The 27,339-nt window shown below is 37.1% G+C and overlaps 1 protein-coding gene across 1 annotated transcript in view; it reads left to right on the forward strand.

The window, feature by feature from the left end:
* The window catches only part of Larp1b (La ribonucleoprotein 1B), a 112,806-nt gene that overhangs the window by 14,118 nt on the left and 71,349 nt on the right, over positions 1 to 27,339 (forward strand). The window contains 5 exon segments of the mRNA XM_074041151.1: positions 6,741 to 6,884; positions 7,094 to 7,259; positions 11,352 to 11,496; positions 18,922 to 19,096; positions 23,763 to 23,935. Coding sequence (XP_073897252.1) covers positions 6,741 to 6,884; positions 7,094 to 7,259; positions 11,352 to 11,496; positions 18,922 to 19,096; positions 23,763 to 23,935 — 803 coding nt within the window.

The raw sequence follows: 27,339 nt of genomic DNA on the forward strand, positions 1-27,339 counted from the left end.
AGTTCGGTTTAGTTCACTTGCCAATTTCTTTATTGGTTCATTAATTTTGGGAGAATTTAGTTTTTTGAGTTCCCTATAAATTCTGGTTATCAGTCCTTTGTTTGATGTGTAGCTGGCAAATATTTTCTCCCACTCTGTGGGTGTTCTCTTCAGTTTAGAGACCATTTCTTTTGTTGAGCAGAAACTTTTTAGTTTTATGAGGTCCCATTTATCTATGCTATCTCTTAGTTGCTGTGCTGCTGGGGTTCCATTGAGAAAGTTCTTACCTATACCTATTAATTCCAGAGTATTTCCTACTCTTTCCAAGACAGAACTTTAAATTTATAAAACTTGTCTATAGAAAAAAGACCTTTTTTGCCTTTTGTTCCATTGTTTTTCTAATGTTTTTTTAAATTGTATTACCCTAAAAGTAATGGATACTCATGATTAAAATTTGTTATTAAATATTGAGTATGTAAGAATATATACACACAAAGATAAACAACAATAATATAATGAGCACTGGAAACTTAGCCCTGGCTAATAAACACATGAATCTTCCTTGTGTGCCCTCTGCCCTTTCATACCATTGTTTCCCTTCTCAGGATAAAAGGAGCTTGAATGTTGTAGTTTTGGGTGTGTACCCCATTGATTTATTCTTTGGCAGTGAGTTTTCCAATTACTCTTTTTTTGTTGGCGGTGATGGTGTTTTATTTTTTTGAGACAGGGTCTCACTATGTAGATCAGGCTGGCCTTTGGTTCTCCTGCCTCTGCATCCCAAGAACTGGGATGTCAGACATGGTTTTTTACTTACTCTTTTTTGGCGGCAATACTGGGGATTGAACTGAGGGCCTTGCACTTGCTAGGCAGGCACTCTACCTTTTGAGCTACTCCACTAGACTTTTTTTTTTTTTTTTTTTGCAGCTAAATATAATTGTTTAATTCTATTTTTTTTCTTTTATTTTATCATCTTTACACTTACTTACATGTGTATACATTGTTTGGGCCACTTCCCCCTCCTCTTGCCCCCCCACTCCCCCACGTTCCCAGGTAGAACCTGTTCCGCCCTCTTTTTCTATGATTTTATTGAAGAGAAAACATAAGAGATAATAAGAAAGACATAGCGTTTTTGCTAGTTTGAGATAAAGATAGCTATACAGAGAGATTCCTAGCATTGCTTTTATGTACTTGTATATTGCAACCCACATTGGTTCATCTCTGCAGACCTCTTCACTACTTCCTGGTCCCCTTCACATAGTGGCCTCTGCCAGTTTAAGATTATTCGCTCCTCTGCAGTGAGCACATCAACCACATTCAAGTTTTTGGTTTCTTTCCCTTTCCCTATTCCTCCCGTGGACATTCTCCCCTTTGTGTGTGACCCAGGTCCAGTAATTTTACTACACTTGTTTTAGGTCTATGATCTGCATGATGGAGAACATTTGATTTTTGGCCTTCTGAGCCTGGCTAAATTTGCTTAAGATGATGTTCTCCAGTTCCATCCATTTACTTGCGAATGACAAAATTTCAAGCTTCTTTGTGGCTGAGTAAAATTTCACTGTGTATAAATACCACATTTTCTTAATTCATTCGTTGGTAGTGGGGCATATTGGTTGTTTCCATAGTTTGGCTATTGTAAATAGCACTGCAATAAACATGGCTGTGCAGGTACCTTTGTAATAACCTGAGTCGAATTCCTTCGGGTATATTCCTAGGAGTGGTATTGCTGGATCATATGGCAGATCTACATTTAGTTTTTTAAGAAGCCTCCATACTGTTCTTCAAAGTGGTTGTAATAGCTTACATTCCCACCAGCAGTGTACAAGGGTTCCTTTTTCCCCCCGCATCCTTGCCAACATTTGTTGTTGGTGGTGTTCTTGATGCTAGCTATTCTAAGAGGAGTGAGGTGGAGTCTTAGTGTGGTTTTGATTTGTATTTTCTTTATGGCCAGGGATGGTGAGCATTTTTTCGTGTGATTTTTGGCTATTTGGACTTTTTCCTTTGAAAAAGTTCTGTTTAGTTCAGTTGCCCACTTCTTTATTGGTTCATTAATTTTGGAGGAGTTTAGTTTTATGAGCTCCCTATATATTCTGGTTATCAGTCCTTTGATGTATTTCACTTACTTTTAATTTTCTGAGATTCGTGCAAGTTGGTTGCATTGCTGTAATTCATTCTTTCTCTTTCCTTTGTAAATCAGTATTTCATAAACTGTTTTACTGTTTTATTTATTTATATATATTTTTTTGAAATCTTTTTTTTTTAAATACTTTTTTTTTTTTTTGACAGTACTGGTGTTTGAACTCAGGACCTTGCTCTTGCTAGGCAAGTGCTCTACTACTTGACTCACTCCTTAGCCCCCTGTGTTTTACTCTTGATAGGCATTTGGATACTTTCTACTTTTTTTTTTTTTTCCCAGTACTGGGACTTGAACTCAGGGCCTTCACCTTGAGCCACTCCACCAGCCCTATTTTTTGTGATGGGTTTTTTTAAGATAGGGTCTCACAAACTATTTGCCCAGGCTGGCTTTGAACCATGGTCCTCCTGATCTCTGCCTCCTGAGTAGCTAGGATCATAGGCGTGAGCCATCAGTGCCTGGCTGTACTTTTTGGTATTAAAGTACTACCATGAACATTTTAAAGCATGTTTTCTATCATGGCTTTTCAACTGCAGACTGCAACCTGTTAGAGGGTTATAAAACTAGTGTATTGGGTCAGGATCAGGTTTTTTTTTTTTTTTTTTTTTTTTAATTATAGCACTCATGCTTGTAATCCCAGCTACATAGGAGGCATAGATAGGGTTGAAGTCCAAGGCCAGCCTGAGAAAAAGCATGAGACCCTATCTGAAAAGTAACCTAACAAACAAAAAGGGCTGGAAGTGTGACTCAAGTGATAGGCCTTGAGTTCAAACCCCAGTAAATATTTCTTTCATGACACTCATGTTTAAGTTACACTGAAGATTTTCTAATTTTATTGGAATGTGATATAATGTATGGATTACTGTAAACTGAGGCAGGAATATTTGGACGAAAACTGTTTTAGCAATACTGGAACTTGAAATGAAGCCTCATGCTTGTTAGGTAGGTACTTTTCCACTTGAGCCGCACCCCAGCGAAAAGTCTTCTATTTTTATTATTTATTTATTGATTTTTAGTTTTTATATTGCAATATGTTCATTATACAGGTGGGAATTCATAGTGACAATTCCACTTTAGGCTTTCATTAAACATTAATTGCATTACCACCATTGTCTCCCCATCCCTGTCCCTTCGTCACTTAAAGCAATTGCAAGAAGTTTCTCAGTTCTGTTTCCTATAGGTATATAGAGTCTATCAGCCATATACCATTACCTTATTCTCCTTCATTCACCCTCCCCCTCCTACTAATACTCCCCTCCCCATACACACTCTACCTATTTTACAGTCCTATCTTTCATTATTAATATTTAAGTTGATGTTCAAAGGGGTTTCTCAGTGTATCCCCACTGTGGGTCTACTTTACTTTGGTCCATTCAATCCCTTCTATTACTCTTCCTTACCCATTTACCTCCCCCGCCCCCCAATTTTTCAGCAGCTTTCAGTACATATCCTTATATTCTCTACCTTCATAGATGTTATGGTTTACGATATTACTGGTACTCTGTCATTCTCTTTTCCTTTCCTTCTTTCCCTGTGTTCCATACAATAGTTCCACTATTACAGACATGTTCTACATATGAGTTTGTGTGTGATCACAGTTATTTTTGTGTATATGTTTAACTTTTGGATCTATTTCCACATATGAGAGAAAACATGTGACCTTTGTCTCTGAGTCCGGCTTACTTCAGTTAACAGGATATCTTCCAGTTGTATCTATTTACCTTCATACCTCATGTCACTATTCTTTATGGCTGAGTAAAACTCCATTATGTATATATATCACATTTTCTTGATCCATTCAGCAGTTGTAGGGCACCTGGGTTGCTTCCAAAGCTCGGTTATTATAAATAGTGCTGTGATAAACAAGGATGTACAGGTATCTTTATTGTATCCTGTCACATTCCTTTGGATGGATGCCCAGGAGCAGTATTACTGAATCATATGGCAGTACTGTCTTTAGGTTTTTGAGGAATCTCCATATTGCTTTCCATAGTGGTTGTACTAAGTTGCATTCCCACCAACATTGTATAAGGGTTCCTATTTTGCTGCATTCTCGCCAGCATTATTTGTTGTTATTGCCCTTGAATTTGACCATTCTAACTAGGGTGAGGTGAAATCTAAGTGTTGATTTGATTTGCATCTCTGTTATAACCAGGGAAGTTGAGCACTTCTTCATGTATTTACTGCATTTGTGCTGCTTCCTTTGAGAATTCCCTGTTTAATTCATTTCTTCACTGGGGTGTTGATTCTTTGGGGGTTGAGTTATTTGAGATCCCTGTAGGTCCTAGATATTAGTTCCCTATTGGATGAGTAGCTAGCAAAGATTTTCTCCCATTCTGTGGGCTGTCTCTTGAGTCTGGTGACTGTTTCCTTTGCTGTGCAGAAGCTCTTTAGTTCAATGCAGTCCCATTTATTCATTCTTTCCCTTAGATGCTGAGCCTTTTGAGTTCTACTTAGAAAGTCGTTACCCATACCTATGTTCCATTGTATTTCCTACTACTTCCTATAGTTGTTTCAGAGTTTCAGGCCTTATATTAAGGTTTTTGATTCACTTTGAATTGATATTGGTACAGGGTAACAGACAGGGATCTAGTTTTAGTCTTCTACATGTGGATATCCAGTTTTCTCAGCAACATTTGCTAAAGAGACTGTCTTTTCTCCATCGTGTGTTTTGAGGTCCTTTGTCAAAGATCAATTTCTGTAGATGCTCAGTTTATGTCTAGGTCTTCTGATCCATTGGTCTTCCTGCCTGTTTTTGTATCAGTACCATGCTGTTTTTATTGTTATGGCTCTGTAATATAGTTTGAAGTCAGGTATTGTGATGCCTCCAATATTCGACTTATTGCTCAGAATTGCTTTAGCAATTCGAGGTCTTTTGTGTTTCCATATGTATTTCAGGATTGATTTTTCTAATTCTGTGCAGAATGATATTGGCCTTTTGATAGGGAGTTCATTGAGCATGTAGGTTGCTTTTGATGGTATGGTCATTTTCACAATGTTGATTCTACCAATCCACGAGCATGGGAGAGCTTTCTATTTTCTGATGTCTACTTCGAATTCTGTCTTCAGTGGCTTATAGTTTTCATTAAAAAGGTCTTTAGTTTCCTTCATTAAATTTATTTCAAGGTACTTTATTGTTTTTGAGGCTATTGTAAGTGAAATTGTTTCCCTTATTTCTTTCTTAGTCAGTTTGTTGTTGATTGAGCCACACCCCCAGCCAGAAAGCCTTTTTTTTGTGTGGTATTGGGGCTTGATCTCAGGGCCTACACCTTGAGCCACTCCACCAGCCCTTTTTTTGTAGTGGGTTTTTCTAGGATTTATAGGTGAGAGCCACAGTGCCTGGCTTAGCAGTGGTTCTCAGTGGGGATGACACCCCCGCCCCACCCTAACCCCCGCTGGAAACATTCGAAGTTGCTTGTCACAACTGGGGAATGAGCGGGTATTCTGGCATGTAGTGGGTAGAGGTCATGGATGATGCTAAACACTCCACAGTGCGCAGGACAGTCTCCCCTTGCCCCAGAGTCAAAGTGTGAGGTTAAGAAATTATTGTGGGCTGGCAGAGTGACTCAGGTGGTAGAGCTCCTGCCTTGGAAGTGCAAGCCCCTGAGTTTAATCATCAAAAAGAGAAAAATGAAACATATTTCTGGAGCTGGAGTGTGACTCAATTGTAGAAGCTTGCCTACAAAGCCTGATGGACCTGCAATACTGAGTTTCATTCTGCAATATACAAATGTTCTGCCTTTTTTATCTTTTGTCAACATTAGAGGGCTGAGAGTAGTTCAGTGGAAGAGCATTGGCCTAGCATATAGAAGGCCCTGGGTTTATCCCTATAACCACCAAAAAATGTATATATAGTTAATATTTCAGGATATTAAAATGTCTGTTAGCCTGGAGTAGATAAAAAACTCTTGTCCTTGTCTTAATTTTAATTTCTCATGGCCTGTGAGGCCTAGTACCATTTTTTTTTTAATATTCATTGGCCATCTGAATTTCTTTGTTTCCCTACTTATTTTAGCCTTTTTCCCTTTCAGTGTATGCCTATGCTTGGTTGTACATAAAAGAGAGAGTGATATCAGTTACTATATGTATTCCAGATACAGCTCTTATTTTGTGCTTCATGTGTCTTTTCTGAATTTGTGTTTTCAGTCTTTTACTTAGAAGCATGGATTCCTTAAATCTTTCATGAAAAGTAGTTTTTGGGAGTGTGATATAGTGCATACTCAGTAGGCTTGGAACTTCATGAGTATGTTACACTATAATCTTAGCAAAGGATCTCTTTACCCTTCTAGTATGTTATTTTGCTTACTAGAATGTCTTTATATGCCAGTGCCTTCAAGGGCTCTCTCTTTTTTTTTTTTTTTTTTTTTTTTTGGCTGTATTGGAGTTTGAACTCAGGGCCTCACAGTTGATAGGCAGGTGCTCCACCACTTGAGCCACTCTGCCAGCCCTCATGGGCCCTCTTTAATGCCAGGAATATTTTTGACAAATTCCTATTGGATCTCTTAAGTATATATCTATACAAAGACTGCCTGGGTACTATGAACTAGTTATAAAGTAGGGAGGGTGGTTGCTTATTATCATTTTACTTTATTGCAAATAAAGTTAAAAAAATTGTTTTTATTTCTAACAGGTTGGAGACGAGAGAGAGAAAAGAGAGATGATCAAGATGAAGTGTCCAGTGTGAGAAGTGAAGGTGGTAATATCCGAGGCTCCTTTAGAGGCCGAGGAAGAGGCCGAGGACGGGGACGAGGACGAGGCAGGGGAAATCCTCGGTGTATGACATGACTTTTCATTCTGTTAAGTTAGATGAACTTTGAAAAGAGTGACCAAGTATTCTTAGTTTTTCACATTACCATCTATTTAACTAATTAAATATGATTTTATATTTGTTACCCCTTGAAGTACTTTTTTCTTTAGAGTGACTTCTTTTTAAAAAAAAAAAAATCTGTGATCACCTTTTTCTTTTTCTTTATTCACATCAAGTGAACTTTGATTATTCATATGGTTATCAAGAACATGGTGAAAGGACTGACCAACCATTTCAGACAGAACTTAATACCAGTATGATGTATTACTATGATGATGGCACAGGCGTGCAGGTGTACCCTGTGGAAGAAGCACTGCTTAAAGAGTATATTAAGCGTCAAATGTAAGTTGGTGTCAGACGTGAGCAGATGGGATAGTAAAATCTGTCTCAATATTGAACTTTAATGTTGTTGATAGATGCTTTAACTATGCTTTTCCTAAACTATTAGTAAAAATTGGACATGATAATATTGCTTGGATTACATTTTTTTAGGAAGAATTAGTAAATTTTAAATTTCTTTTTGGCTCATGTTCATGTCATCTGCTTTCTCTATTGTTTCGATACCTCTCTGCCTAAAAGATATTAAAGTATCATTGTATGCTGTGAATAAATAATAATGTAAAGCTTCTACATATTATTTGAATGGAATATGTGAAATTTGGCTCGTTATTTCTAAATAGACGTTTATATTAAAATTTGCAAATGAGCATAAATCACAAAAATAGTGGCAAACATTTTTTGATTTTCTTAGCAATTGACTTGAATTCTTAGGGTTTTTGTTTTTTTAATCTTTTAAGTTCTTTCTTTGTGACATGTTAAAAGAGACTAATTAGTTCAGGTTTCTTACAGTAGTTTTTATAGAGGTAGTTGCTTTTTGGGTATTAAACTTGAAGTCACAAGATTATTAGTTTGTTCTGTTGTCTTTAAGAAAAAAAATAAACCCTCAGCATGTTAGTATTGTGTACAGTATTTTGCAGTTTATCTCGTGTGTTCATTTAGAAAAAAACCTTCCCAAGTTATTTGCAGAACCAACTTTTTAAAATTTGATTTTTTTTTTCTGTCCTTAAGGTGAAAGAAAAAGGGATATTTTTGAAAGGGCACAAGCATTTTAAAAACACCTATTTTTATTTAAAGAAGGAAATAGATCCTACTTTGTTACTAGAAAATAGTTTCTTCTTCAGCAACAGCTGGGCACCTTCTGGGATGCCTTCTTGGTGGATTTGATTGGCTTACAATGCAGAGCAAACTGTTTATTTTGTTCTTGCTTCTTTTGTTACAGTTGATACAAACACTGAAGAAAAGGGCCTTTTTATTACAGAAGTGCCTGGCATGTCGCTATCAACTTCATACCATTATTTTGACTTTTTTGTAACTGCCAGGTCCCCATTGAGATCTGTCAGGGGACATTCAACTCCATGTCAGGATAATCAGCCTGCATGTGCTCATACAAGTGAGGGAGGAGCAGAGCCACTTCAGTGTTGACAAAATTTCTGATCATGCAGTGTAGAATCCAGAGCTGCTAAGGTAGGACATGATATGTCCCCAAGGACACTGAGCAATGTCAGATATGACATTGGTCATGACTCCTTTTTTTGTGATTATTGTTTTCAGCAGTAGGGTTTTTGGCAAATATTAGTAGAGCATCAGGTCAAGGTGGCTTGTTATTTGTTCCTGTTCTTTGATTAGTGGAGATCTAGCTTTGAGGAGTCATGCTTTTGACTTTATGCCATTGCTGTTTCTAGTGCAGTATGTAGATAGGCTGATTGATTATGGTTTAGATTTTTTTTTTTTTTTGAGAAGCCATTTTTAAAAAAAAATTTCCTTTACTTGTGGGGAAATGGTACTAAATGTATTTTAAAATAAAAGGCTTAACTATTCAGAATGGAGAGAGGTTTTCGGATAGGGTCTCACTTGTAGTCCAGACTGGCCTCAAACTTGAATCTCCTGCCTCAGCCTCCTAAGTGCTAGGATTTTAGACATGAACCATCACACCTGGCTAACTTTTAAGATCTTGATTATTTCTTGTTGGGACAGTCTCTCTTGGCACTCAGATACAGAGATTAGTGTGTTTGCAGCCTGCTAAAAATTTTAAAATATGTACTGTAAGTAATAATTTATGAATTTCTTTAAATATTTTGTTTTTTATAAAATGTTAAATTTAAAGGGAAGCTGATGGATTTATGGAAGTTTGGATCTAAGAACAGTTGTAACTTGTGACCAAATCAAATGTCTGTTTTTTGTTTTTATTTTGGCTGTACTGGGATTTGAACTCAGAGCTTTGTGCTTGCTAGGCAGTTGTTCTACCACTTGAACCACACCTCCAGCCCAAATATTGTGTTAATGTCTGAAATTTTAGAATTTCACCACATGTATTAATATGCCTATGAGGGCTTTTGCATGTTCCTGTTTTCATGGCTTAGATTTTTTTCTTCAGTGTTTTAGAAGAGTGAATGATTTACTAGTGTTACCAAGATGCAGTAGCTCAATAGTCTCTGAGAGCTTTGCACTTTGATAGATAAATATCACACTGCAAAGAAAAATCTGGATATTTATGTTTTAAAAATAAGTAGTTTTTCCTCCCTCCAGTGAAATACAGCTCAAACCAGTTTTTTAGGTATAGGTGCCGAGTTCTTAAAGTTAGAATTTGGTCTAAATAGTTCAAAGGTATCTAGTCACTGAGTTTTACACCCAAAACTCTCCTGTGAGTTGGGTATGCTTTCTCATACCTTGCTACCCCTTGGTGAAAGCTTTGTGATTTGGAAGCAATGCAGGATTACTGAACTTTATCATCACTGATGTCACGGAGTTCCTCTGTTTTAGTTTTTTATATTTTCCCTATTTATTGTCTTGCTCTGTCTCTTTAGAGTCTTATTTTTTGTTTCAGTATGCAGGGGCCATAATTAAAACATGTATTCCTATTAGTAAGTGTATCTGGGCTCTTTGGAGTTTTTTTCTTTTTTCTTTTTTTTTTACTATTATCTGTGTATCATGAAACGTGTAGTTATTGATCATGCTGACAGTTTGTCAATTTTAATTTCTCTCTGGGGAAAGGTTAAGGGTTAAGTAGGTTTACACTTTTCTAAAAAGATGAAGTATTTAAGCCTTTGCTGTATTTTTCCCTCCATGTACTTTGTGGTGTTATTGATATTTCTTGCTATATTTTATTCTCTTCTTTCTCTTCTTTCTCTTCCTTCCTTCCTTCCTTCTTTCCTTCCTTCCTTCCTTCCTTCCTCTGTTCCTCTCTCCCTCCCTCCCTTTCTAACTTCTTTTCTTTCCTTTCTTTTCTTGTGGTGCTGGGGAATCATCCCAGGCATGGCTCATTCTTAATGTCTTGTAGTTATGTACATCAAAGTAAGGAGGAGGAGGGTCAGGGTATATAACTCAGTGGCAGAGCACCTGCTTGACATGCAGAAGGCCCTGGGTTCAAAATCCAGTACCAAAGAAAAGGAAGACAACTTGAATCATTCACATACATAATAATTGTGGTGTACACCTATGTTTGTGCGTTCATGAGTTTTTACCAAGCGAGCTTTGTGCTGGTTACTAGGGCTCAGAAGTATGGTGCAATGTCATTACTTCATTAGTTTGGAAAACAAAACAAACTCACTGTACATTTGAATATGAATTCAACAAAAGATACCTTCAAGGACGCCATTCTTCTCACTGACTGTTGACATGTGTTTTGCTATGCTATCTAGTGTTTAACCTAAGCAAGTAGAGGTGATTTTGTAGTGAAACTTTTTGCTGCATTGACTCATTAAAAAAAAAAAGTCATGGACTCATGCCTGTAATACTAGGTACAAGCTAGGAGGCAGAGATAGGAGGGTCAAGCTTCGAAGCCAGCCCAGGCAAAATAGTTTGTGAGACCCTATCTCGGAAAAAAAAAAAAAAATCAAGAGAAGGGCTGGTGGAGTGGCTTAAGGTGAAGGCTCTGAGTTCAAGCCCCAGTACCACCCCCCCCCCAAAAAATTAAGTATTGAGCTGGGTATGGTGATGTACATCTATAATCCCAGGACTCAGGAGGCTGAGGAAGGAGAATCATGAGTTCCAGGCCAGCCTCAGCTACTTAAAAGACCTTTTGTTAAAAAAAACCAAACCAACCCCCTCCCCCCCAAAAAATCAAATGTTGAACATTTTAAAGTGAATTCTTAATTCTTTGTGCTGAGGTAAAGCCAATCTAAAGAGAAGTTTACTTTTTTATAAAATAATCAGTATTTTAAGTTTGTACTCAGGTTTATGAGAAATTACTAATTTAGTAGGTTCTTGCTGTTATCTATAATATTTATCCTGTGTCATATTAGGCCATCTATATTATGTCATATTGTGATATTATTATTAACTAGAATAGCAGTTGGTATTTAAACAGTGGATATTTTTACATGCTGTTGAGTGAGTGGGTGAAATTTATGCTTCCTTTCTCTCCTCTTTTCTCAGTGAGTATTATTTCAGCATTGAAAACCTGGAACGAGACTTCTTTCTTCGGAGAAAGATGGATGCACAAGGCTTCTTGCCTATTTCCCTCATTGCTGGCTTTCACCGTGTTCAGGCTCTCACCACAAACCTGAATCTCATCTTAGAGGTAAATACTCATTTAAAAAAACAATATGTATTTTGTACTTTCCTGTGAACCTAAAACTGCTCCAAAAAAATATTACAAAAAAAAAGTGTTAGGCTTGGTGGTACAGACCTGTAGCTACTTGAGAGAAGCAGAAGGATTATGAGTTCAGCACCAGCCTTGGCTATATAGAATGACCCCCATCTCAACCCCCACCTCCCACAAAAATATATATATGCTGAGTGTGGTGGTTCACATCTATAGTCTCAGCTAACCAGGAGACTGAGGTGGGAAGATCCCCGGATCCCATGCGTTCCAACATCAGCCTGAGCAACATAGTGCCAGCTCAATAAATATAAAAGTAGTATTAAAAAAAAGCCGACAATTTGTGGTTGCCTAAAAGCTTAGAGAGTATCTCATGACTATTTCCAAAATAAATGTCTGGCCTTGGGAACCCTCAACAAGTAAAGAAGGACTTTATTCAGTCTTTCTTGAGTACTCTGGTTCTTGAATCTTCTTCATGTTGCTGTTAGATAGCATGTATTCCCACTTACTAAAATATTGGACATTTTGTGTGCTGTGGAAATACTAATTTAAAACAGTCTGTGCAGTGGTTGCCTTACTGCTTTTATTAAATCTGTCTTTATTTGTAGAAGTGCTTTCCATGTTCTTGGGTTCTCCTGTTTCCTGTGTATATAGCAATCAAGTTTATCGCATGTTGCCCATCCTTTTCCCTACACATGGCCCCTAGCAACTGCTGATTCCTTTTTGTAGATATATTTTGCTTTTTCCAGAATATCGTGAAAGTGGCTAAATCTGAGAGTTTATAGCCTTCATTTATGATTCTTTTTTTTCCTTGATTTTTCGAGACAGAGTCTCGCTAAATACGTAGCCCAGATGAGCTCCCAACTCCGTCATCCTCCAGCCTTGTCCTCCCCAAAGCTGGGATTATGAGTGTGGGGCACCATGCCTGGCTGTTCTGACTTCCTTCACTATAAGCATGGTGGTTTGAAGTTTATCTGTGTTATTGCATGTATCAGTAGTTTGTTCTTTAATGTTGCTGACTAGCATTCCATAGTATAGGTGTGTCTCAGTTTATCCACTTGTTGATGAATATTTCGATTGTATTAATTTTTGGAAATCATGAGTTAGGCCTAAAGTTTGTTGGGTACATATTTTTGTTTCTGTTGGGTAAATGTCTAGAATTGAAATTGCCCTCATGAGAAACTACCAGTCTGTTGTCCAAAGTGGCTTTATCATTTTGCATTCCCACGTTATTTTTAAATGATTGCTGTTGTGCTTTCTCATTCTGGTTAATCCAAATTTCCTAGTGACTAATGCTGTCTTCTTTTCATGTGCTTGTCATCTGTATATCTTAGGTGTTGAAATACCTGTTCAAGTCAATAGTTTTGTTCGACTTTTTTTTGTTTTTGCAGTTCTGGGGATTGGTCACTGGGCCTTGGGCATACTAGACAAGTGCTCTACCACTGAGCAACATCCCCAGACTTTGGGGTTAATTTTTGAGATAGGGTCTCACGATGTAGCTAAGACTAGTTTATGAGTTTTTAGTGTGTATTTTATAAATACTTTTCCTAATCTTTGACTTATTTTTTTCATTTGTCTTTTTTTCCCCACTGCAGTGCTGGGATCAAACCCAAGCCTCACACATGCTCGATAACATTCTACTAACAGAGCTATATCTCCAATCCTTTACTCATTTTCTTAACGGCTTTCTTTGAATAGCAAGGTTTTTAAATATGTGTGGTCTCTGCTTTAAAAGCCAGCTATAGAGGGCTGAGGGGGTGGGTGGTAGCTCAAGTAGTTGAGTACCTGCTTAGCAGATATGAAGCCCTGAGTTTAAACCTCAGTGCTGCAAAAATAAATAAATAAATAAATAAATAAACTTGCTATGATTTACTTTAAAAAACCCAATTAAAAAGCAGCTATAGGAAAGTTTAGGTTTTCAAAACAACAAAATACTGATTTGTTGTTAATGTTTCTTTTTATGAAAAAGCCCTGCATTTGTGTATTTGTAGGTAGTTTTTTCTTTTTTTTGGTGCTGGGATCATCTAAGGGTCTCATGCATGCTAGGCAAGCACTGTAAAAAGTTCCGTATACTCTAATTTAAAGAAAGCTTACTGTTTCTTTCAAAGTTTTTTGTGGAGCAAAATATAATTATAATAAATATCAGGTTGAGTTTCTTAACTGCTACAGTTGTCTGCACTGTAGAAAAGGTCAATTCGGCTATCATTTTCTGTAGAGTTGTCACCTGCTCTCTGGTCTCCGCTTCTGTAGGAATCAGCTTGTAACTATTTGGCTCTTTAGTCTGTTTCTATTTCCATCAAATCCCCAAGCACATTGGTTATCTGCCTCAACAGTGATAAAAATGTAAGGAGTGAATACTGTTTTTTGGTGGTACTAGGGTTTGAACTCAAGTCCTTGCAAGTGCTTTACCACTTGAACCATAACCCTAGCCCCTTTCTCTTTGTTTTTCATTTGGGGTTTCACGGTCAGCCCCAGACCTTCATCCTCCTATCTCCTACCAAGCAGCTGGAATCACAGGCATTTGCCGCCATACCTAGCTTGGTCTTTGAGACAGGGTTTTTCTAACTTTTTTTGCCTAGACTGGCCTTGAACGGGATCCTCCTGTCTCTGCCTACTGAGTAGCTGGGATTATCAGTATATACTACCACGCTGGACTAAAAGAAAGGGTTTTGTTTGTTTGTTTGGGTGGGGTTTTTTTGCATGTATTAATTGTGCAAGATAATGGATTTTGTTAATGACATTTTTACACATGCATATAATATAATTTCATCATATTCATTCTCCTGTTCACTCACTTATTTTCTTTGTCCCCTCTGAAAGTTAGCTTTCTTCCTCTCTTTTCTCCCTCTCCCTGTCCCTCCCCTCCTTTCTTTCCCTCCTTTTTTCTTCCCCCTGTTTCTTCTCTCTTTTCTTTTCCCCTTTTCTTTCCCTCCCTCCCTCCTTCCCTCTCTTTCTGTCTTTCTTTCTTCTTTCCTCCTCCCTCCCCTTCCTTTCTTCCTTTCTTCCTGTCTTCCTTCCTTCCTTTCTTTCTTCTCTCCTTCCTCTCCTCCCCTCCCCTCCCTTCTCCTTCATTCATCCCCTCTGTCCCTCCCTTTGAACAGGGTCTCACTAAGTAGTCCAGGCTGGCCTCAAACTCTTGATCTTCTATTCTCAGCCTCCTGAGTGCTGGGATATAAGCGTGTGCCTCCATGCCTGGCTTTAGCTGATGCTACAGTAAGAACTAATAAGATTTGAAAAGCAAAAACACAATTTAGAACAGCACAAGACTGCATTCACTTAACATTCATTATGCACCTAGCATTTGTAACAGTGGAAAATGGTGTCCTCTTTTTTTTTTTTTTTAAAGAAAGTAAGGCTTTCTTGAAAGAGCTTTTTTTTAATTTCTTTAAAAGGCTTTTTCAAAATTAGGCTTTGTACTCTGTACATATCTATAAGCATGGACATACTCTGTATACATTCCTGTAGTTCTTTGACTATTCTGAAACTCTAACATGTACTTGCTAGGATTGTTAATGATATCTGGCACACCAAATAGGCATTTTCTACCATTATTAGTCTTCATATGTTTTTAGCATGTATTAATCATGCAGTCATTAAGGGATGGATCTGTGTATTCCACAGTTTATTACTACTATTCACAGTAATAGCCATGTGTTATTAATAAAAGGACCCCAACTAACAGCTAGTCAGATAGAACCAGAATACTGATTGCACACAGTAGCAGCTCAAGGTAACCAAGATTTGATTTTAATAAAAACTTAGCTGGGTGCAGGTGGCTCACATCTGTAATCCTAGCTACTCAGGAGGCAGAGATTAGGAGTTTTGCAGTTCAAAGCCAGCCGGGGCAAATAGTTCAAGAGAGCCTATCGCAATAAATACGAAACCAAAAAAAGGACTGGTGGAGTTGGAGTTGCTCAAGTGGTAGAGCGCCTGCCTAGCAAGCATGAGGCCTTGAGTTCACACCCCTCCCCAGTATCACCAAAAAAAGCAAAAAGAAACTCATCTAATTGCCTGGGTCTTTATCTCACTTTTGTGCGTGGTGTAGTTTGGTTGTTGTTTGTGTGTTTTGTTGTTGTTGCTGTTTGTTTTGAGACAGGGGCTATGTAGCCCAGGCTGTCCTCAAACTTGCAAGCTTCCTGCCTCAACCGTCTGAGTCCTAGGGTTATAGGCATATGCTACCAACACTCACCCATGGCGTAGATTTTTCTGTGATACACTTTTAAGGGCTAAATGACAAATGTTTCATTTTTCTTTGTTATTTGATCATTTCCTTTTCTTTCTGTTTCCTTTCCCTTTCCCTTCTCTTTTCCCTTTCCTCTCTGTACTATGTAATGAATGCTTGGCAACTGCTATACCACTCAAACCACTCAGCTACATATCCAACCTTTTAAATTGATTTTTTCTAAATAGGGAAAAAAGTAGATATAATTGAAAATCAAAGAGTATGTAGTGAATTTTTTTTTTTGTGATGGTTTTTTTTTTTTTTTTGAGATAGGGTCTCATGGACTGTTTGCCTGGGCTGGATTTGAACTCCGATCCTTCTGATCTCTGCTTCCAGAGTAGTTAGGATTACAGGCGTGAGCTACTGGTGCCCGGCTCCACTTTTACTTTCTTTTTTTTTGGTGGTACTGGGATTTGAGCTCAGGGCCTCAAGCTTGCTAAGCAGGTGCTCTACTACTTGAGCCACTCCACCAGTCCTCTGTCCATTTTTGTGATTCTATTATCATAGATCAGTTTTGTCCTTGACATTTGTATAAATAGATTTCTTCTGTCTCTGGGCTCTTTTCATTTGTAAAACTTAAAAAATTCATTCAGGGTGCCACATGATATGGATGATGGATTTGCTGCTGGAGTGTCATTGCTTCTGAATTCTTCAGTAGACAAAATGAGGAAAAGTATGTGTCTGGAAAAATAGATGCCACTAATTCAAATCCATCACCATAGGATTTTCCATGGCATATTTCAGACCCCTTCTCAAAGGAATTTTATATATATATATATAGGTGGTACTGGGGTTTGAACTCAGGGCTTCATGCTTGCTAGTTAGGAATTCTACCTCTTGAGCCACTCCACCAGCCCTATTTTCGTGTTGGGCATTTTCTTTCTTTTTTTCATTTTTTCTTTTTTTTTTTTCATTTTTCTTTTATTATTCATATGTGCATACAAGGCTTGGTTCATTTCTCCCCCCTGCCCCCACCCCCTCCCTTACCACCCACTCCGCCCCCTCCCTCTCCCCCCCCAATACCCAGCAGAAACTATTTTGCCCTTATTTCTAATTTTGTTGTTGAGAGAGTATAAGCAATAATAGGGAGGAACAAGGGTTTTTGCTAGTTGAGATAAGGATAGCTATACAGGGCATTGACTCACATTGATTTCCTGTGCGTGGGTGTTACCTTCTAGGTTAATTCTTTTTCATCTAACCTTTTCTCTAGTACCTGTTCCCCTTTTCCTATTGGCTTCAGTTGCTTTAAGGTATCTGCTTTAGTTTCTCTGCATTAAGGGCAACAAATGCTAGCTAGTTTTTTAGGTGTCTTACCTATCCTCACCCCTTCCTTGTGTGCTCTAGCTTTTATCATGTGCTCATAGTCCAATCCCATTGTTGTGTTTGCCCTTGATCTAATGTCCGCATATGAGGGAGAACATACGATTTTTGGTCTTTTGGGCCAGGCTAACCTCACTTTGAATGATGTTCTCCAATTCCATCCATTTACCAGCGAATGATAACATTTCGTTTTTCTTCATGGCTGCATAAAATTCCATTGTGTATAGATACCACATTTTCTTAATCCATTCGTCAGTGCTGGGGCATCTTGGCTGTTTCCATAACTTGGCTATTGTGAATAGTGCCGCAATAAACATGGATGTGCAGGTGCCTCTGGTGTAACAGTCTTTTGAGTATATCCCCAAGAGTGGTATTGCTGGATCAAATGGTAGATCGATGTCCAGCTTTTTAAGTAGCCTCCAAATTTTTTTCCAGAGTGGTTGTACTAGTCTACATTCCCACCAACAGTGTAAGAGGGTTCCTTTTTCCCCGCATCCTCGTCGTGTTGGGCATTTTCAAGATAGCATCTCTTGAACTATTTGCGTGGGCTGGCTTCAAACCACAGTCCTCTCGATCTTTGCCTCCTGAGTAGTTAGGGTGTGAGCCACTAGCATCCGGCAAGAATTTGAGAAATAAGTTTGATTTTCTTTTTTTGGCCAGGAGTAGTGTGTGGGGGGGGGTGCGGTACTGGGGCTTGAACTCAGGGCCTCTTGCTTTTGAGGCATGCACTCTACTGTGTGAGTCACTCCACCAGCCTGAGAAATAAGTTTGAATCCTAATTTTAAGGTAATGCCCAGCTATGAAAAATGTAAGTTGAGAAATAAATACTTTACTAATATTAAGGGCATACAAATGAAAAGTTCATAAAGTAACACATATATAGAATGTTTACCTGAAATGTACTATGTTTTAGTTTTTCTAAGTTAATGTACACATAAGTATGTGAGTGTTTACGTTATATATTTTACATTTACCCTGACTTGTAAAAGATAATTACCCTAGAATTTCAGTTAGAAATTAAACCAATAAGGCTTTTTTTCATTTTTATTAGCATATATTCATTGTATTGGGTGGAGGGAATTTGTTGTGACAATTCTGAATGGCCTTACATTGGTTAGGTCACCCCCTCCCTCACTCTGGGCCACCCCCCAACCTCCTCCCTGACCCACTTAAAGGTTTAATTTATTTTTGATAAAGTCTTTAATTTTTATTTTGAAGAAATTTTGGATTGGTTTCAGACTATCCCTAATTATAGCACGTGCTTTTTGGGTGGCACTGTGGCCTAATGACTAAGACTTTCCTCTCTTTGTGTTGTCTCATACTGTGAGCTTTTTTATTAAGTTTTACTTCCTTGAGCCTCAGTTTCCTCCTCTCTAAAACAGGAGTAATACCTACCTTGCTGTGCTTTGAAATCATGTGTGCATGTGGGTACTCACCATTCAATAAATGGTGGCTGTTACTACAATAAATAAAACAGAAAGCCTAAATTTTATTTACAATGTTATTTTAAAGGCTAATAAAAGCAAATACGGAAGGAAAAAATGGATAATAAAGCCCAATTGTTGGTTAAATGTCTTGTGCTTCTATTTGGTTTAATAATCCTATGTGCCTATTCTAATTGTGAAAAAATACTATATGGTACAAGTTAAGTTGCTGGTAAGTAAGAGTTCCTACTTTATAGGAACAAATGTTTTTAAAATTTGTTCTGTTCTTAATAGTAATTCGTAAAATATCTTAGAACCATTAATTGCAACACAGTCTGCTAACTTCAGATTTTATTTTTAGGTTTTTAGAAATACAAGATGTGCAATTAAGATTTTTTGAATATAAGTTCTTTAATACCTCAAAATTCCTATTGCTAGGCACTGAAGGATAGCACAGAAGTAGAAATTGTGGATGAGAAAATGAGAAAAAAGATAGAACCAGAAAAATGGCCAATCCCAGGCCCTCCTCCACGGAATGTGCCACAAACAGACTTCTCTCAACTGATTGATTGTCCAGAGTTTGTACCAGGCCAAACATTTTGCTCCCATACAGGTAACAGCTTTTCTTCTAGAGCAAACAGCATAGCAGTGGGCTGTTGGATCCATTTTACCTATCTTTTTTAGTTTATTTAGCTTTAATAGGAAAATCTGAGATAACTAAATGACTTGTGATGCTCTAAATTTGATTCCTATTGCCTCCCACACAGAGCTATAATTTAAATAGGGATCTGGGAATTATGGGTAAAGCTCTCATGTTTCTTAATTTCTATGTGTAATTTGTTACATGTGGAATTTCTACATATATTCTTTTAATTTTAGTAAATGATTCTGGATATATAGTGCCAGTTTTCCCTTTGTAAGACTGGAATAGTCTATGAGTTTTGTACTCATGAGTAGGGTAGCCTTCCTTTACTTTTGTTTCCAATATCCTTTAACCTTGTCTTGAAAAGATAAGATGACCAACATTCTAAAGTACAATTGGGGTTCTCTTTAATCTGGTTGTTTAGCGTTTCCAAAAACTTCTTTAGTGTTAATTATTTATTTTCCTGGATCATTTTAAAGGCGTTCCCTCTTGGGAAAAAAAAAATGTGTGCTTAAACTTTTTCAGTCAGGGTGATGATCTACTGATGCTCTTGGATGCCATTTGATCGGAATGTGCAGTGGAATAGGTGCCTCACTGAAATGCCATTGTAAATGCTGGAACAATTGATGCTGCAGACACCAAAGCCAGCCGACTGTCTTCTGTGCAGGAAGCTTCACTCCCAGCCTCTGTGGAGGGGCCTGGGCCAGCATTGCAGTGGAGATCACCACCTTTATGATGATGAAGCGAGACAGACCAGAGGACTACTAATGTTACTATAGGAGCTGCCTGTTTCTTTGTAATTAGCCTGGGCTCCCTGGGCTACTTCTGTTCACGGTGGGAAAGTTACTTCTATCATTGTGGAAATACTGCAAGATTCTGTCTTTTGTTTTCAGGCATATGTACTTGTGCCCAGATCAATAAAGCAGAAAAGGAGAGGATTAGTAGCATTTCCCAAATGGTTAGCTCCTTTGCTACTTAATTTTTCCTTCAGTATAGGTACATTGCATAACTCACATGTTGTGATTTTTCACATGGACTATAAGATTTATTAATGTGGACACTTAAGGTTTAAGAAATGAACAAGGGTGTTGTTCCTTTACTCTTCAAAATTGTATTTTTGATACATCAGTATGAAAGGAGCTGCCCATCAATAAAGCATTGATGATGGACAGTTTCACGGATATTTTTATCTCGTATTTCTTGTCAGCCTTCTGCTTCTATTCTCAGTTAGAAACTTGGGCATGTGTTTTAAATGTTGAAGAAAAGTGACATTGTTTTAGTTTTTTGGTTTTTGTTTATTTTTTAAAGATATAATGGCTGATTGTATAAGTTAGATTTATTTATTGTGTAAACTTGGGGTCCAAGATGACACTTTTAGCCAGCTATCAGCAATTGTTGGGTAAGTTGGATAATACAGGAAATACTTTTCCCACAGAATAGCTAAGATAGGTCAGTCAAGTTGATGATGCCTGTCCATTAACCGTTTATGAATTATTAATAAAATTGTAAGAACAAAATCATGTTTTGTACAGCTTTGTGTTTTGTAACATAAACTTATATACATGCACATAAGTGTCTGCACAAATAAGTCAGTGAATAGTAAAGTGCTATAAATTTTGGGTTCTTTAGATTATACACAAGAAAATAAGTGGTTAAATGAATAAAGAAAATGGAATGTTCTTAGAATTATGCTGACTCATATTAGGCCATAGGAATAAATATGTAACTCACCTTTCCCTATGAATTCCCAAATTTCTGACCATAATTATCTACTTGTGGTAAGAAAGCCTAGCTTTGTAAAGCCAATGGAGAAGTAGTATGTCACCAAAAATCAGAAGTAGAAATAAGAGATGGGAAGTGTAGACTGACTGTCTTGATATGTACATAGTAGAGAAAAGTAGTGAAGCTTTAACCTCAAATTAGAAGACCTTAAAATTTAAAAACATAGCCTGGATATATACTTTCTAAGGAGTTCGTATGGTAAAGTACTTTAACATAATTGATATTCTTTATCAAAGAAATTTAAATTTGTATTTTTTCCTCTTTGGAGGTTGAATTGTGTAACATGGGTTGACATGTGCACTGAGCAGAAGATCTTAATGCACCACAAAAGGTTGATTATGAGAATGGTAAGATTACTTTCAAACTGAAGGTTTTGTTGTGCTATGGATATCGTATTGTACTATCTTAAATAAAGGATTTCATTCATCAAAATTGAGAAGTCAGGTACCTGACAATCTTGATTTGTTGTTGCTGCTGTTGTTTGCTTTGGGCTTTAAAAAAAAATGTGTGAGATCTAATGATTCTTGAATAAGCAGTGGGATTTCCTTTGAAAACAGTATATAGAAGTATTCTTGAAGGTGCACACAAAGTATATAATCCTTTAAAAAATGTGTATAAGTGCTCAGAACTGTGGCCTTCCTTAGGAGGGGGAGAAAAGCCATGCCAGGTATGAATGTACATGGTGATTTATCTCTGAGAGCCACGTCAACAATTTTCATGCAGTGGAAAACCAAAGATAAATTTTGTACATTTTCACAAATTAAAACTTAAGCATGAAAGTATGTGTCTAAAAATAATTTTGTCTATATAAATAAGTTTAATGTTAGATAATTCAAATCTTATTTAAACTTGGTCTTGAAAGATGTGTTTGCTATCTTAAAACTACAGATGTATAGTTTGAAATATTTTCATTATAAAGGAAAATATGGGTACAAAAAAGCATTTAAGGCATATATATAAGACTATAAAAAAAGATAAAAACAAACAGACTATAAAAACCTCAGAGTCTCATTCTACAACTTAAAATCTTTGTCTAACCCAGACTCTGTGTAGTTTAATATAACGCCATTTCTAGCACATGTGTGTTTTGAATATAATGAAACACTTCATGGCAGAAGCAGAATTCAAGCAGAAAGAACACTCAGAGATGATTACAGAATAAACTCTTAGGTGGATGTTAAAATAGTAGCTACTGATTTCCTATCATGCTGGTTGCTGTTGTCACTCATCCTTGAACTATATATAGTAATTTAGTTAATGCTCATAATAGTTACACTAGGAACCATCTCCAGACATAATTAGCAGGATAGTGATTGTTTCAAACTTAAGTCTTACTATAGGAACATAGATTATAATATTTTCCCTTTCCTCTAGCTTTATCAGTATGAAACAGCCTAAACCGTGTGTTTCATTTATTCTACTTTTATGAATGAATTGGTGATAGATATACCATTAGTCAAGAAATTTGTAGACTAGCACTATCTAATAAAAATACATGACCCATACACATAATTCCATAAAATTCAGTAGCCTTAAAACGATAAGATATTTTGTTTTGATTGCATTTTTATTAGATATTTTAATTTAACTTATATCCGTTACTTACAACATGTGCCCAATATAAAACTTTGGTACCAAGTCTTTTTTGGTGTGCTTTTTACATATATCCTTGATGGCATTTGAAGTGCTCAGTAGCTTACTGTATAGCAAGAACTGTTTCTGGTTTGTTGTTGTCTTGTACTGGGTATTGAATCCAGGGCCTCCCACATGCTAGGCAAGTGCTTTACAACAGTCCATGCCTACTGTATTGAAAGCACAGTTACAGTTTTTTCCCTACCATAAAATGCCTCTTTTAAAAGTAATATACTAATCTGTTATTGAATCCATGTGTCTAGGGGAAAGCTATTAAAACCATCTTATTCTAGCATGTCAATGGAAATAAAAATCACAGAACACTTTTCACACCCAGTCCTGCAATGTGCCTTTACTTTAGCAAATGAAAGGATTGTTGGTGTTAATTTATTTCAGCTTTCTGTATGTAACATTCAACTTTGTGATGTTTCTAGTGACTTTAGGGGTCAATGATGTTTAGAATTTCACGGTATACATTTAAAAAAATAAATTTTGTGTGTATTTGAGGTTATGACATGTTGCAGTATGTATTTTTAAAGCACTGTCCAAAGCAAGTTCATATAAGCAGAGGAAGAAAATATAAAACACTTAAATATTTTTTAACTTTTGAAAAAACATTTATAAAGAAAACTTGTATTTTATAGAGTATATTATTTTGATTAAAATAAACTGGTAAGAGTGATCGTGTGGAGAAAAAAGGCCTTTAAAATTCTAACAACAGTTTTTAAATGTTTTAAAAGTTATCGCTGGAGTTGTGCACTTCAGTGTGGTGACATCATACCCTCTGCAGTGTTCACTATGAGCCAACTTAGTGGGCATCCTGCACTTAGTGCATGTAACCTTGTTAAAGGAAATGGAAAGTTGGAAGAATAGCTACTTTAGGTCTGGATCAAACAATGAGAAACTCATTTTATCTGAATATAATTAGACTATGGCTTAAGAGTAGTTATAATTTATAGCTTTTAATGAGATGTCACCGCTGACTTGATTGTCAAATAGATTTGCCATCATTAAATTAGTGACTCATACTGACATTCTTGAGAAATTGGAATGAATGTGGTCTATGTAAGGATTACATTATTTTATTGCTCAGTGGCTTCCCTTTTGAGAAAATCACTGGGAAGGTTTAATTGAGATTGATTTATCATGTTAAGGAAAAAATGAAATGTATTTCACTAATAAGGAAAACCATTTTAACTGTATAACTAATTTAAAATTTTAGAGTCTGCCCCAAATTCTCCAAGAATTGGAAGTCCATTGAGCCCAAAGAAAAATTCTGAAACAAGTAATCTTCAAGCAATGTCTAGAGGTTTATCTACAAGTTTACCTGACTTGGACTCAGAACCTTGGATAGAAGTAAGAAAGAGACATCATACATCTCTGGTGAGATTAAAGGTGAGTTGTAAACCAAATGAAGTGTGCTATACCCTGTGCAGTGTAAGGTTAGTGGATTTTCTGTTTGTCAGATACATATGTAAAAATTTAAAAATTGTAACAAGAGTTGGTCTTTAGTGAAAAACCTATGCATTACTCTTTGTGGGAAGTAAATCACATTGTCTCAACTTTTAAGATTTATCTTAAATGTTTGAACATTTAAGAATATTTTGATTTAGCCTTTTATTTGTGATTAATATATTTGGCTCTTTCATGACTAATTTAAATTTAAATATTTCAATTTTTATAAAATTGAAAATGTCTACATTTTGAAGTTATATCCTTGTTAATTATTTATAAGGTTCTTAAGGCATGTAGAATGTTTAATCATCTTTAGGCTATTTAAAGAAAATAGAATTGATGTCCTGGGTATGTGTGAGGGAGTCAGACAGATGGATATGGTTCTAAAAGGGCAACAGGAAAGCTCCTTGGGGTGAGGTGCCTTGTGTTCTCATCTGGTGGTAGATTCACATACTCAACATGGCAGAATTACTTTGACTACATCACTAAGGAGTACAAGTAAAACTAGGGAATTCTAAAGTTGATAGGTTTATATAAATGTAAATAGCTTGTCTGGACATTGTTACGCAGTTTTGTGAGATGTTAACATTGGGAGAAACTGGGTGAAGGATTCATAAGATATAATTATTTCTGAGAACTGTATGGTTCTCCACTGGAGGTACGGAGGCGTTGAAATTTGCCTCCCTGAGTACCTTTACAAGACTTCTTGTTGTCACAGCTGGGAGAGTGCTACTACATACTGCTAGAGATCCCACAGTGCACAGGACTTCTCTAACCCAGCATAGCAAAGAATTATCAGGTCCAAAGAACCTTTATCCAAGATAACTTTCGTGCTTGTTTTTTTTTGTTTTGTTTTGTTTTTTATGGTGTTGGGAGTCAAACCCAAGGCCTTAAGTGTCCTAGGCAAGTGCTCTACCACTGAGCTACATCTCAGAGCCAAAAACATCTTAGTAATGGTGATTAAACAGTATATTTAAATGTTACCACAAGAGGATTCCCCACCCCCCATTGTTCATTTCCAAATGGCTGAAGCACCTTTCTCAAAACAAGAATTTCTAAAGATCCTAAGAGTAATTCTTAAGATTTTTTCATAGTATACCTGGATAACTAGGGAGGATAGTTATCTCAATGATGAAGACTTGATTAATGAGATTTACATTTTTACCCTTTTACATTTGAAATCTCCACATTTCAGCATTTCTTTTTCAGTGATCTGTGAGATTATAGTTCACCGTAAAGTTAATAACATCTTTGATTTTATAAAATAAAGCTTTTGGAAGGATAAGTAAGTATTGGAGAAGGGTTATGCCGAGGAGCACTGGCAAATGTTTTTTTTAAAAGTGTTTTTAAAAGTGTAATGAGATCTGTACAGGTCTGAAATATATGCTGATGCTACAGAAGGATCTGGCCCAGAGAAACACAGCTACAAGTTCAGGGGGCCCAGCTATTTCAGAGGTACCTATTGAGGTGGGTTAGTTATTATGTTATCAATGTCAGTGTACTTTTTTGCTGGGCCAGGGATTGGGGTTTGAAGTCAGGGCTTCATGGTTGCAAAGCAGGTGTTCTACTGCTTAAGCTATAACTCCAATCCATTTTGCTCTGTTTTTTGTTTTTTTGGTGTTTTTTTTTTTCTTTTCTTGGATGTAATGGGGTTTGAACTCATGCCTACCACTTGCTAGGCAGGTGCTATACTACTTGAGAAACTCTACCAGCACTGTTTTTATGTTGGATATTTTTGAGATAGAGTCTCAAGACTATTTGCCCAGGCTGGCTTTGAACCGTGACCCTCCTGACTTTGCCTCCTGAGTAACTCAGATTATAAGTGTGAACCACCACTGCCTGGCTTGCCCTGCTTCTTTTGGAGATGGGGTCTTGTGAACTATTTTCCTGTGCTGCCCTCAACACACAATCCTCTTGATCTCAGCCTCCCATGTAGCTAAGATTATAGGTGTGAGTCACTGGTGCCCAGAGTCAATGTACATCTTAAAAATTATCTTTTTTTTTTGCCGGGTGCTGGTGTCTCATGCCTGTAGTCCTAGTTATTCAGGAGGCAGAGATCAGGAGGATTGTGGTTTGAAGCCAGCCTGGGCAAACAGTTTGTGAGAAACTGTCTCAAAAATACCCAACATAACAAAAAGGGGGGGAGGGGATGGCTGGTGGAGTGGTTTAAGGTGTAGCCCTGAGTTCAAGCCTCAGTACTGCAAAAAAAAAATAATAATAATAATCTTTTTGTTTATTTATTTGGTGTGAGTGATTGGACCCAGGGTCTCTTGCATGCTAAACATGTACTTTATTGCTGAGCTACAACCCCAGCTCCCCCACCTCAACAAAAAATGGTCTTTCTAAATCTTGGGTGGAAGGGCTGGGCACATGGCTCAAGTAGAGAGTATCTACCTAGTAAGCTGGAGGCCCTGAGTTCAAACCCCAGAACTGCCTGTAGACTTATGAGTTAAATCTTGGTTGTACATTGTTTTTCTGAGAGCATTTTTCTCCTGTCATCTTGGTTTAAGATTTCGATTTGTAAAATTTAGACTCAGATTCTTTGTATCAAATGATCTTATTTTCTATCTGAGAATGTTGAGATGATTTCTTCATTGCCAGTCTTGAAATTTCAGGGTGATATTTCTTGGTGTAGGTCTGTTTTTATTCATTGATCTGAGTTTTCATGACCTTCATTTGGGGGAAACTAGTATTTCTCTCTCACTTTCTGGTATTCCTTTTCATCTGCTGTTTTTCCTCGGTTGATCATCTTACTATTGTGGTGTAGGTGGGAGGTTGAAAAAGGGTCCTCTTTTGATATTTCACTATTCTGTCCATTTTGTTTATTGAAGTCTTTCTCTTTTAGGATGTTGGTTGTACCTTCAATCTGGTGAGTTTTGGTTGATGGTTCATGTTAGCATTAGTAAATGGATGTGGGTTTCTTTTGTGGCTGTGTGAATCTCCTTATCCACAGGCCATTGTGCTGAGTGTGAGGTAAATGAAATGGTGCTACAGACTTGGACTTGTAGAACTAGGCAGAGAATAGGCATGCTTGCTTTAGATCCCAACCATTGCTAAAGTAAGGAGCACTTTTCTCTAAGAGTTAGAATTTCTTAGTTTTTAGTTTTTCTTGTTTACTGGTGAAATTGCCTTTTATGTTTTGGCAGTACTAGGGTTTGAACTCAGGCCACTTGAGCCACATCCCCTTTCTGCTTTCATTATTTTTTCAAATAGGTCTCACATTTTTGCCCTGTCTGGCCTGCACTGCGACTTTCCTAGTTATGTCTCCTGGAATGATCAGGTATGTGCTACCATGCCCAGCTTATTGGTTGAGATGAAATTTTGCTAACTTTTTACCTGGACTG

The sequence above is a fragment of the Castor canadensis genome, chromosome 9 (assembly GCF_047511655.1).
Source record: "Castor canadensis chromosome 9, mCasCan1.hap1v2, whole genome shotgun sequence".
In the NCBI taxonomy this organism is placed as follows: domain Eukaryota; kingdom Metazoa; phylum Chordata; class Mammalia; order Rodentia; family Castoridae; genus Castor; species Castor canadensis.